The sequence below is a fragment of the Eschrichtius robustus genome, chromosome 1 (genome assembly GCF_028021215.1).
Source record: "Eschrichtius robustus isolate mEscRob2 chromosome 1, mEscRob2.pri, whole genome shotgun sequence".
NCBI classification, from domain to species: domain Eukaryota; kingdom Metazoa; phylum Chordata; class Mammalia; order Artiodactyla; family Eschrichtiidae; genus Eschrichtius; species Eschrichtius robustus.
In genome coordinates, this window is record NC_090824.1 from 131895757 (window position 1) to 131909671 (window position 13915).

Below are 13915 nucleotides of genomic sequence, written 5' to 3' on the forward strand. Positions count from 1 at the left end.
GAACTGGTGCACCATGATTTCCCACATTCTATTGGTCACAGTCACAGGGCAAGATTTAAGAGGCTCGGAGGTATACTTACCTAACTGTGAAATCATATTGTAAAGGGCATGGATTCAAGGGAGCCATTAATTATGACCAAATCTACCTCAATGATAAAATGCAAATGTACTAATTGTTCTGGTTAAAAGTCAAAGATTGGGGCTTCCCCGGTGGCGCAGTGGTTGAGAATCCACCTGCCAATGCAGGGGACACGGGTTCGATCCCTGGTCTGGGAAGATCCCACATGCCACGGAGCAACTAAGCTCAGGTGCCACAACTACTGAGCCTGTTCTCTAGAGCCCGTGAGCCACAAATACTGAGCCCGCATGCCGCAACTACTGAAGCCCGCACACCTAGAGCCCATGCTCCACGAGAGAAGCCACTGCAATGAGAAGCCTGCGCACCACAACAAAGAGTAGCCCCCGCTCGCCGCAACTAGAGAAAACCCGCGCACAGCAACAAAGACCCAACGCAGCCAAAAATAAATAAATTAAATAAATAAATTTAAAAAAAAAAAGTCAAAGATTGTCAGACTCAATTTAAAAAAAAAGTTCAACTGTACGTCGTTGAAAAGAGACACATCTGAAACATAAGGTTACATAAAGTTTGAAAGTAAAAAAGTGGTAAAAGATAAACAACATCAATACTAACCAAATAAAAACAAAGTAGCCATTGAGGACTAAATAAACTAAGGTTAAAAGCAGTACTAGAAATAAAGAGGATCATTTCAAATGATAATAGGTTCAGCTCGCCAGAAATATCAATTTGCTAATTTAATTTGTCTGCAACCTATAAGCTTAGCCTTAAAAACTTATAAACCAAAAATTGACATTACTGCAAGCCCACAGCTGCAGTGGGAAGTTTTAATATACCTCTGAGTAATTAATAGAAAAAGGATGTAAAATACTTGAACAACATGATTAACAAACTTGACTTAGCCATTTAGAGAACATTACCCCAAACAACTGCAGAACACAAATTCTTTTCAAGCATACATGGAATATTTATAATAATTGATCAAATACTATCCAGAAAGCAGATGTCAACAGATTCCAAAGGATTTACATGGACTATGCTCTCTGTTCAAAATGAAATTAAACTTTAACTCAGTTACAAATGTTAACTAGGAAATCCCCATGTATTTGGAAATTAATGCATTTCTAAATAACCTACAAGTTAAAGACAGTTTTATAATGTAATTTTGAAACGACCTTGAACTGAAATGTAGTAAAAATACCACATTTCAAAACTTGTGAGATCAAGTTACAGTGGTGCTAAGTGGAAATATTTTAGCCCTGAAATGGGCACATTAGGAAAGAATAAAGACTGAAAATGAATGAGCTAAACATTTATCTAAAGAAGTTAGGAAACCAATAGCAAAATAATCCTGAAGCAAGTTAAAGAAAAGAAATAATGACATTAAAAACATAATTAATGAAAAATTGATTATTTGAAAAGACTAATAAAAGTGATGGATAATTTGTATATTGCTTTTGTAATTAAAAATCAATAAAATAAATGCAGATAAATACCTATATGTTACTTTCTTCTTTATAAGAGTGAGAAAATTATGCTACTGAAATATCCAGTAAAAGGGACTGATTATGTAAATTGATCTACGTCACAACTGAATTTTATTCATTCATTAAAATATTAATTTCAATACCATAGAAAATGCTTATTATATACCATTAAGCAAAAACAGTATACGAAACTGGATGTTTAGTATGATCTTAACGTTTTACAAAAATTTATAGAAAAAGCCTGCAAAGAAATATGTCTAATGTGAACAATGTTAATGATTTACATAGATTTATATGCTATAGACTTATGGGTGATTTTACTCTATTTCTTCATACTTTTCAAAATGCGTACCCCTTATAATTTCTAAAATAGTTGTGTTATACTCTTAAATTGGGAAAAGGAAGACATTTTTAAAAGATATATTCCTTTTCTGCTCCCAATCTTCAGTTCACAGTTCATAGTAAAGCATTTATATCACTTCCCTGAGAGACACGCTAAGTGGTAGAAACCAGAAAGTGACCTTCATGAAGGACGAGTTGCAGTCCTCTGGAATTCTAGGCTTATGGGTCTGCAAGTGATGCTGTGAGCACTGTTTCTGTTCTTCATAACCAAACGAAGCTTCCTGTTTCACTATTTACCTCCTAATAAGATCTTACCCTGATATGATAACAGTTAGAGGTTTTTGGGTTTTTTGTGTTTTGTTTTTACCTAAACTTAAACCAGTATTCCATTCCATTTCTTTTTTTTAATATATAAATTCATTTTTTTTATTTATTTATTTTTGGCTGCATTAGGTCTTCTTTGCTGCACGCGGGCTTTCTCTAGTTGTGGTGAGCGGGGGCTACTCTTCATTGCGGTGCGTGTGCTTCTCATTGTGGTGGCTTCTCTTTTTGCGGAGCATGGGCTCTAGGCACGTGGGCTTCCGTAGTTGTGGTGCACGGGCTCAGTAGTTGTGGCCCATGGGCTCTCGAGCTCAGGCTCAGTAGTTATGGCGCACGGACTTTGTTGCTCCGCAGCATATGGGATCTTCCCAGACCAGACATCGAACCCACGTCCCCTGCATCGGCAGGCGGATTCTTAACCACTGTGCCACCAGGGGAGTCCCTCCATTCCATTTCCAGCTATGGGTAATACTACTGAGCTGCATAATGGAATTATGAACTATTTGTGTGATTTATAAGATGTGTAACTAACATGTTTTATGGGATATAAAGACTTCGAAAGTTTGGTCTACTACATGTGTAATTAGCGTTGGTCCTCTGTGATTATTTAAGTTTTATATTGTTTTTTTAGAGTTTTTTCACTTTAGAAATGCTTGAGACATGTTTATGTTGATGATTGGTAGTTGTGAAACAAAAGAATTTGAGTTGTATAGCTTAATTAGTAGAGAGATTGGGGTAGTGAACTGACTTAAAAAAACTCAAACTCATAAAACAGATATTCAAAAAAACATATGCTACCCTCTAAAGTCAACAAAAACTAGACATATTTTCACAAATCAGATAAGTAACTCTCTAAATCTCTTTACTGTCTTTCTACAGGAAGAAGCAATTCCGGTATCTTCTAGAAACGAAAGGGAAAAAACCTGGTATTGTCAATGAGGAAAATAATGATAGCAAGAGACTTGTGGGAGAAAACACAAATCGTGCTACACTAAATTATACCACAAGAGACTTTTATAATGAAAAGCTGGAGGTAAAACTATCATTATCTTTGGAACCTATTGTCTGGATAAATCCCAAATGGCTTGAGACTTGGGAGTTGTACGTTTCTCTCCTAATCAGTTAGGATAACTTTTTTTTCTTCTGGAATGTTAGCCAGCCTTATATACAGAGCTGGGGACAGTAGGCACCAAGGCATTAGGGAGAAGTAGAGCCCACAGTTTCAATATATTTAAGCAGAAAAAAAAAAATGTTCAAAAGAAATAGGTACCAAAAATCCAGACCAAAGTAGGTCCAGATCTCTCTGAAGTAAGAAAACTGATATAGGCTTGCTCTGAGTACTTAACTAGCCTGTGCCGGCCTGGCAGAGGACACAGCAGAACCTCCATTTCTGTTCTCTTTGCCTAGGTCCTTGATGTTTTAATTCACTATTTTATTCTCCTACACCATTACCTTCTGTGTTCTTAGTCACATAATTTTAAGCTATTCTGTTTCCACCGTAGCTATTTAGACAGAAAAGCTGGAACCAATTCTTTATTCCTTTATGTGTTCAGAAGTTTACTGAGGGAACATTGTGCTAGGGTACTGCAGAACTACCAAGAAGAAAGCCATGCAGCGCCTGCCTTGATGGAACTCAGAGAAAGCTGCAGAAACAAGTCATCTAAATAACAATAGAAAGTTCAGATTCTACAAGAGATTTTGAGGGGACTAAGTGGTGTGTGTGTGTATACTTATATATATACACAAAATGGCCAAACATTTTTCAAATGTTTTATAACAGCTGTGAGATTCTTTATTCAAACCATATTGTAGCTGGAAACTCAGTATTTCAAAAGAAAGCAAAACAGCAGAGCTATTCTTGTTGTAGATGGAGTTCAGGGCTTTATTTGATTGGATCTTCTATTCTTTTCCTCTCCCTCACCTCACCCCCTGTCCTGAAGCATATTTTTGGAACCCATAGGGCTCTAAGGATTATAGCTTGAAAAATGCTTGAGAACTCAGTGCAGCAATATTTTTATAGCATCCTGAAAAATGTTCAGATTCTGCTTTAAATTCTCCTAGTGCAAGAAAGGTCACTGCTTCATGAGGTAGCTGTATATCACTGAACAACTCTAACAGTGAAGAAATTCTTACCCATGTTAAGCGAAATCTGCCTCCTAATAACTTTCAGTTAGTGATCCTAGTATTATTGCCTTATGTAGAAAAGAGAACAAGTCGTTCTTATGAAAACTCTTCAAATACTTGAAGTCAGTTCCTTGAAGTCCTCTCTATAGTCATACTTTCATTCATTCAAAAATCATGTGTTGAGCACCTATCGCACATAATACTTGGGCTGTAAGAAGTCGCTGTCCTTATCCTCATGGATCTCACATTCTAATGGGGGAGATAGACATGTGCAGGGATAAATGAAAATCACTACGTCAAGAGAGTAGAAGAGGGATAGCTTATCCAGATCCAGAGAGGCTTTCTAGAGAAGAAGCTTCCTGAAATCTTAAAGGATAAAATATAGCTATATGGTAAAGGGAAAAGGGCATTTCTAGGAAATAGCACAGTATGAATAAAAGACATGGAAGCATAAATTAGTTAAGGAGAGGGCCAGGAACTTTAAGCAGTTCACTGTTGTTGAAGCACAGAGACTGAGGTAGATGGTGTTAAAAGATGAGACTGGGAAGGTAGTAAGAGGGGAAAGAGATTGAATTTAATCCCTTGGCAAATAGGAGCTTCCCGATGTTACGAAAAGGGAAAATGAAAGCCAAGCTGGCAGGATTATGAGTCCTTGTCTTCCTGAAAGCAGTCAGTTCTAGGAGTCAAAAATTAATACTGATTTCAATAAAGGACATTTAGAAAAATATCAAAGGGCTGCTTGCAAAACAAGAATAGTTTCATAGAGAAATCTACCAACTCTTTAAGGAACAGACAATTCCAATAATTTTTGAATTGTTCCAGAGTATTAAAAAAAAGGAAAACTTCTTCACTTTTTAAAGTCAGACAGTGTAACATTGAATCCAAACCTTCCAGGACTGCACAGAAGAAGAAAAGCCAGACCAAATACCTAAGAATATTGATGATGCAAAAATCCTTAAAAAATTATATCAAGCAAAATACAGCAGAACATTAAATGAATAATGAAACATTACAGCCAAATATGGTTTAGTCTAGGAATGTGAGAAATATTCGATATCAGTAAATTATTAATAGATTGAAGGTAAAAATTTGTGATTATTTCTATAGATATTCAAAAGGCATGTCATACAATTCAACATCTGTCCTTAATTTTTTCAGCTCAATAAATAGGATAATTAGAAATTGGATAGATAGCTGTAGTAATTAAGGCAGTATAGGAATAGATACATAGACCCATGGACAAAATAGCCAGAACTATCCCACGTATATAGGAAAACTTTATACAGATAGCAGGTATTGCAGACTAGTACAGACAGACTATCTAATAAATGCTACTGAGGAAATGGAATATCAAATCAGAAATAAATACAGGCCCCCTACTTCACACCACACAAGAAAAATTAACTCCATATCAAATAACCCAAGTATGAAAAGCAAAACTTTAAAGTGTAGAGGGGAAAAATTTGATAAATTTGGCAATAGAAGTCATTTTTATTCAAAACAGGGATAGTTTCAGTGGAGTCATATAAGCAGAGTCCTGCTTAAAGTGGTTTGAGCAGTAAATAAGCAATCAAGAAGTAAAGACAGCGAATGTTGACTACTGTTTTGAGACATATCGAAGGGAAAAGAAAAAACCTGAAGCCACATAACATTATAGAAAGAATACTATGCCATTAGGAGACTTGGATTTGAGCCCATGATTCCACCACTTATTTATTGCCTGAAAGACCTTGCCCATGTCCCTTAATCACTTTCTCTTGACTCACAACCTAGCATTCACCACTTCTTAAAAAATATTTAAATCACTGCAACACAAAGTGCTCATTCTCTCTCCTCTGTATATCCTGAGTTGTTAAAGGAATTACTTGAAGTAAGTTTCTCACAAATCAGGGTAAGCAGACCCTTTCATTATACATATGACATGTATAATTCTGTTGCTTGGTAGTTGTTCATTCAACCTCCTGGCTCATTCTGAAAAAGATTTAAGATGGACGGAGAGCTGAAAGGGACTTTAAAAGAATCCAGTCATGTTCTTAGACAGGTAAGGAAAACTGGAAACTTAGGTGAACTACTGAGGCTCACATGGGGAGATCCTGACTGAACTGCCTCTAGAACTCAGACCCTCTGATTCCTGACCTTGGCTTCTTTCACAGTATATCATGCTGTTTCCTGAAGTCTTCTTGACCACCCCAGCAGAAAGGGCTCTCGCTTCTTTGAACACTGATTGTATTTGCTGTCTAAACATCTCATTCAGCACTTATTTACTGTTTCATTTCTTTCAGTTAAGCTTTTAACATGTGTAGGCCATCTCTCCAACTAGACTGCAGGTTCTACAAGGACTAGACTAGAGTTTTCTCTAGATTAGTATTAGTAGATGATGTCTAATCCTGAGCAAGTCTCTCGACCTCTGTTGACCTTAGTTTCCCATTTATAAAATGGAGATATGGATTAAATTCCTATACAAATACCATTATAGTTAGCGTAACTCTATAACAAATCTACCTTTGACCTACTTTTTTTCCTATCTTCATGACAACAAAATTTTAGTTCAATGAAATAATATAAACAATATTGTATAGAGTTCACCTCATCAGGATTGAACTTGTAAAATACTTGATTTATGACCCCGCACAGGGATACTGTGGGCTAGAAAAAAAATAAGTATATGAAAGCATTTGAGAATGGAAAAAGCATTATTCAAAGAGCAACAGCTTCTTGACAGGTCAGGGCAAGAGAGGTATCTCTAATGTGCTCTTAACAGGATCATTCTGGACATGCAGAGTGCATCGTCCTGGCAGACACCTGATGAGTTATAGAGTTTACTGTATGGAGAGACAGGGTAGTTGGCTTAGAAGAGAGAAGAAATGATGAAGTAAAGATGCTTTCAAACACATTTACTAAATTAAGGGTTATTATAATAGATAAAGTTCTGTATCAGCATGTTTCTAAAGAAGTCGTGGAAGAAACTATAGCAGGAAATTTTAAACCACCAAAAATTGCACTATGCCAATTATGAAAAGTTTAATTTGTATTATGTATAAATTATTTAACAAAATTCATCATTTAAAAATTCTGTAAATTTTTGTTATCCCTTATTATTATAAAATTTTTCCAGCCCCTGCCGCTAGAACATTTTTTAAAATTCAAAATCATGTTTTCAGAAGCTTAGAAATCTGTAAGAGAGGTCTTCTACTTGTGTAAATACATTGCCCATTGTAAAACATTGCTCATTTTAGTTACTGATCTCTGGTGATTCACATTTGTCTTTCTTCCTGGTAGTCCCTTTGTAGCCCAGATTTACTGAGTGTTAAAAGGGGGCAGCTAAATGCTGTTCTCATCGACAAGCTAACTTAGTGCAGGTGGCTAAGTCCCAGACTATATTTCAGAGTTAGTGAAGTTAGGTTCACCAGAGAAGTCGCCAGCTGGAACCATTTGTTATTTATCGCCCATCAAAATCTGTACATATTTTTATGATAGGTCAATTCATGCCCTATTGTTTTTAACACATGAACTAAATCAGATCAGCATGTTGATTCCTGAATGGTGAGTGATTACTTAGAGAAATCTTATATGTCATAGGAAAATTTCCAAAATATGCCTCTGTTAGAGGAAGTTAGTGACAATTGGGACTCACCATTAATTTATATTAATTGATCAAGAATCTAAAACATGTTTATTTTGTTGTTCTATAAATTGTAAAAATTTGGAAAAGGAAGAGAAATAGAAAAAAGGAGCAAAAAATACTCATTGTCTCAATACCCAGAGACAATCTTAATGACACTTCAGTATAATTTTTTATTAATTTTCTATATATTTTTGTAACTTTTAAAGGAAAATTTCAAACATACAACAAAGTTGAAAGAATCTTACAGTAAACACTCAATACCCAAACCTAAATTCTACTCTTAGTGTTGTACTGTACAGTGTACTTGCTTTGTCACTTATCTATGCATTTACCCATCCTTTATCCATCAACAATCCACCTTATTTTTAAAATTTATTTTAAAGTAATTGCACACATTACCACACCTCTCCCTAAATAATTCAGCATGCAGATCATTAGAGTTCAGTATTTCATATAGTTTCTTATTTTGAGGTAAAATTTATATACAATGAAATGTAAATCTTAGGAGTACAGTTGCTAAGTTTTGACAAATACATACACTTATGTAACCCAACCTCTATCAGAATTTCATTTTGTATTTTTCTTTTTCCACTTAACATTATAATGTAAGCATTTTCCTTGTTAGTACAAATCTCTGTAGTGTGATTTTAATGGCAATATTTGTTGATATTTTAAATTTAACTATTTTTAAATTATTTTGGTGTTTTGATTTGAGTTGGAGGTTTCAGTATATCCTTTTCCAAGTAGTTAAACCTATTGACACATTGACATTTATTATTTCTTTCTTCCTCCATTTATGTGAATTGCTTCTTCTTTAATTCTGATTATCTGATCTATTCCATTGATTTTTTTTCCATATATATTATGGCACTTTCCATCATCATGCCTAGATACTCTCTAAAAGTATCAACAGCCAAAATAAATGTTGAATTCTTGCATTAATCAAAATGGCTTTGTTTCAGCCTCTAGGATGATATTGAGGCCCAGTGCCCCAATAGCCTCGGGCCCAAAACTTCTTCTGTTGTGTTTTGAACCCAGGTTTTTCATTTGCAGACTGCCAGACCCAGAAGTTGAGTGGGAACACTGTCTCTTCTGAAGGCCAAGTTCTGGGTCCCAGGCTTGTATATATGTCCTCTTCCTCCTTGTACACTTTTCCCCCAACTTTGTCCAAATGGTCTTGGCCACATAAGTCAGTGTAATGCATCACTACATGCTTTCCTAAAATACAGAGTGAATTCACAGTATGGATATTTCAAATATGTATATGGATATTAACTGACCTCATACTAATTAAGAGTGTCAGCCTCAATGCCCTGATATATTTACTACTAGAAGGCATGAATCTATGCATTCAGTTAATTTGTGCGAAGTAAACTACTTTCACTGAGAAAGGAGAAAGTCTATCAATGAAGAAATAGTTGTTATGATCCAGTGATTCCAATAAAGAAACACTTTTCTTAACTATAATTTAAAAGCTTTATTTCCCCCCACAATTAGCAAATGGGTTTCATATTAGTTCACCTGCAAGTTTTCTTCCTACAGCTGCCAAGAAATACATTTTTAACAGAGCTGTCCCACGGAGGTGGGAGTGGACTGGACAGAAGTGAGCTCCCAGTTGCTGTCTTTACTCAAGCAGAGCTCTGTGTCCAGAGTGTCTAGGAGAGTCTTCCTGCTATGAGGGTTGGGGGTCAGAATAGATTATTTCAAGTTTCTCTGGTTCAGCTAATTGTTGCTTTGGTTTGGGGATTAATTATGATTGACTGTAAAATGTTCTTTTTTTTAACAGGAAATAAAGGAAAAAAAGAAATTCTGCAAGATGTATATCGAGGATCTTGTGAAGGAAGCCACAGAAATCAACATGAAAAATGAGGCTTTGCAGAAGCTTTGGCCACAGATGTTCATTGAGCTTGTTAGGGATGCAGTCGTGGAGATCCGCAATAAAAATTCCTATATGAAGCTTTGCCTACAGCAGATAACTGACCAAAAATAGAAATGGCTTTTAGTTACAGTTGATTTTTGCAGTTTTATGTTTTTGAAGGTTGAAAATATGCAGGTTAAACATGTTAAAACAACAACAACACTATCCTACAAACTAGAAAGACTAGCGTCAAAGCATTATTGCCTACTGTTCTTGTAGTTAAAGGTTAGGAAGGAAAGAAGGAAAGAGAGGGAAAGGGAGGAGTCATTTCCTAGGTATGTTGACCAAGCAATCTTTGGGAACTAAGCAGTCTTTAGAGATAGCCTGGGCCTTGAATGGGCCCCGCATCTTCAGTTCTTGCTTTGACTGGTGCCCCTGCTATAGCCCAAAGCACGTAGTGTTTGCTCATGGTTCAGCATGAGTTGCTTCTATCTACTTTCAGCTGATAATTTTTAGTTACTTGCCTCTTTATTTTATGTCATTATTTCAAAGCCAAAAATATGTTCTTTTTTATGAGTGAAGAATAAACTTATTAATAAATTAGTTTAAAAGAAAATGTGTTTGCCTCCTTAATCCGGTCAGAATTGTCATATTTATTATATGTTTCTCTTTAGCTGAGTGGGAGCCCTTCTCTTCACTTATATAGGAAGAGGCCTCATTATATTCTAAGGATGCATCCTCAGGGCACCAAAGGGGGTCCTGGGGGGTCACTACAGGCAGAAGATATGAAAATGAGTCAAAACTGGGGCAGGAAGAAAATGCTTTTTCTTAGGAGATCCTGAGTGTATGTAAAATGTAGTGACTAATCCTTAAGTCTCCTTCTCTGAATGGTGTTTCTTTCTGTTGTTAGCTATTCTAAGGCTCTTTTTTTAGGTAGGCATGTATACCTGTACCTCAAAATTATTAGGGATTTATGAGTGAAAGTTTCTAATTTTTCTAATTCCAGTTGAAGGTCAAACAGGTAAATAAGATGTAAGCCAGGTGTTGTCATACTTCCTGCTGGTGAGGAAGGTGTTTGGAGCCCATTACCGTAGCCAGAAGTGATACAACTTAAGAAACACAATCTTGCAGGCCAATAAATAGGAATTCTCCAATTTGCTCAGATTTTACCAGGCAACTCTGTCACAACAGGACCACCAGGATGTGGGAAAATGAGAACAGAAGTTACGGGACAACAAAGTCCTACGGAAATGCTCGGAAGGAAGTGAGGTAAGCTGCCTTTGCAGTTCTAAGAAAGGCCTACATCCTTAAGAGCTCGCGGTCACCCTCGCCCAAGAAGGAGTGCTCAAGTTTAGGAGGTTAGCATCATGTTTCAGAACGTAGCCTTTTAAGTCTCAGCACTTCAGCTCCCAGTTTAGCTTGTGACCCATCTGCACCTCAATGTCCTCATAATAGTACCTACCTCATAAGATTGTTCTGAGGATGAAATGAGATAATGCATTTAAAGCATTTATCATAATGCCTGGCACAAAGCGACCATCCCGTCAAAGAAGCTGTTCTTCGTCTTCTTCTAGAAACAGGTTGAACCACAGAGTTGGTGCCCCAGGACAGGAAGAACTCAGTGTCTCCTGGTAATCCTCTGTCTCTAAAGTGAAACATATGGACCATCTCTCATCTGTCTGGTAAAGGGTGATCTCTCCCGGGGTCTCTGTCTTATTTGGTACAGAAATGAGACCTACCTTGAGGGTGATGTTGAGATGAGAAATAAGAATATCTTGTTCATGGGCTTCTAGGAAATAGGAGAGGCAAGAACGTGTGACTCCTCAGGCATGTGGGGAATGGTTGCTCGCTCAAAGCCAGGCAGGTGAACGCCTGGCTGTTTCAGAAATGACCTGTCTAGCTTCCTGAATGCTGCCTCTCCGCCCCTAACCCTCCCACCCCTGATGCTAAAGAGACTTGACCCTCACATTCACATGAATTCTTGGCCCTCCACAATCCTCCTGGGTATTTAAGGAACCGAAGGTCAGCACACACTGACTTGGCAGAAAGCCTACATGCACTGCTGCCTCTGCCCAGACCACCTGCTTCTGGCCTTCTCGTTCCTGAAACCAAACCTCCTTAATGCCCCAGCTTTAGTCACTTGGTCTCTCATCCCTTTGTACCTGAGCCCCCTCTTGGCTACCCCCACTGTCTCATACCAATTGATTTCTATTACTTGAATCCTTATTTTGCCTGGTCCCAAACTCCCACTGGCTGTGTCCTCCCATATAATTCTTGTCCCCTGCAACTAAGCTTCCTCCCAACCCGTGCTTGCTGGAGTTCCTGGGCGAGAATTACGCCCAGATGAAAGGACAAGGGGACCTGGGTCTACTGTGGCTGGAATCAACTGAGGGCCCTATGTTGCTAGTGGTGATCCCTGGAACGAGTTGTCCTCTCCACTTGAGGCTTTCCAGGGTCTTTGGGAAGGGGGAAGAGATGCACACCCCACAGTCTGAGACTATCAAGGCTAGTATGTTCTGAAGGATTGCTTTTTTCCAAAAGGGATCTCGAGCAGAAACAGAATATCGCCTCAAAAGCAGAAATGTCCAGTATCTGCTATCTGGCGAGATACTGTCCCCCATGTTCTGGTTCAGCAGTTAGGTTGTTAACGTGTGCTGTTACATCTGGGGATGGCTGCTAAGTGTGCTGTTGGATCTGAGGCTAGCTAAGTGTGCTACTGTCTGAGGATGGTGCTGGTATCAGCTCCCCACTTCCAGAACTTCACTCCACTAAAGGCCTGGCACGTAAGACAGTGAAGCCTTACCCTGCTCCTGATCTACTCCCGACGAGGGCAGGGACTACAGTAGAATTCATATTCTCCTCCACTGACTAATAATAATCATAACAACAACTAAGATTTATTGGGTGGCGCCTTGCATTATTCTAAGCTCTTTACATGCATTGTCTCATTTAATCTCCCCACACTGTGATATACATGCGCTATTACCCCTATTTGAACATTAGAAAACTGAGGCAGAGAGGTTAAAAACCTCACCCAAGGGTATTTCAGCCAGTATATATTAGATAGGACCTGCATTCATAACCACTGTTAGTCTTAAGCATCTGGCATCTGAGTAAAATAAATGAAAGAATGAAAAGAAAGGAAGGAAAGGAAAGAAGAGGAAGGAAAGGAGAGAAGGACAAAAGAAGTGAAAAGAAGAACCTGGCTAGTTAGCAAGGCAAAAATGCAAAACAGAATACAGAGATACTGCTCAGGAGAGTATTAAGTTAAATCTTGAAGAACAAAGGTTAGTTTTCCTAACCTGCTTTTATGGGTCAGCTGGAGATGGAATGGTTCCTGTTGCCAAGAAGTTCAGAGCCAAGTTTGAAACTTGATCACAGTGACTGTGGTTAACCAGTATTGGTGGAATATTTGTTATCTTTGATCCTGATTTTCTACTTAGGTTTATGTTTTCCTGGCTCATTGTATGTATCTTTTGTTGCAAGCTTCCTCAAATCCTTTCTGGAAAGAGGATAAGGATAAATAAATGAGCTAAAGTACACCCCAACTCCAAAGAATACACTACTCCTATATTTTTGGGCAATGAAATGCTTTACGGTTTCTCTTCAGGAGACAATGAAACTATTAATTCCTTACACCAGTCTCTCTAAGCTTGAGTTATCAGAGAGTTGACTTCTTTCTTCTCTTTGTTTATCTTGAAATATATCAACATGCAGAAAGGCAGGTAGAATAGTATGTCAAATGAATACCCTGTATCCACCACCAAGCATAACAGATATTAATGTTTTTCCACATTTGCTTCAGATTTTAAAAATAAAACATCACAAGTAGAAATGGAGCCTCTGTGTACCTCTTTCCCTAGAGGTACCACTATCCTGAATTTGATGCTTATCATTCATTCATGTTTTCGTACGATTCCTATTTATGCATACATGCATAGGGAGTTCATTGAATTGACTTATATTTTCATATTTTACATAAATAGTATCATGCAGTATGTATTTTTTGCGTAGTTTTTTTCCATTCACTATTCTGTTTCTGAGTAGCTCTACCCAGAAACATAACTGATGGGAGTAACTCT

General features: G+C 37.5%; 1 protein-coding gene across 3 annotated transcripts in view; it reads left to right on the forward strand.

Moving 5' to 3' along the window:
* Positions 1-10406, forward strand: part of LRRC49 (leucine rich repeat containing 49) — a 128623-nt gene extending 118217 nt beyond the window's left edge. For all 3 annotated transcript variants that reach the window (XM_068536917.1, XM_068536926.1, XM_068536935.1), the window contains 2 exons: positions 3106-3259; positions 9762-10406. In XM_068536917.1, coding sequence (XP_068393018.1) covers positions 3106-3259; positions 9762-9965 — 358 coding nt within the window. In that variant the 3' untranslated portion in view covers positions 9966-10406. The remainder of the gene's footprint in view (positions 1-3105; positions 3260-9761) is intronic.
* Positions 10407-13915: the final 3509 nt, after the last annotated feature.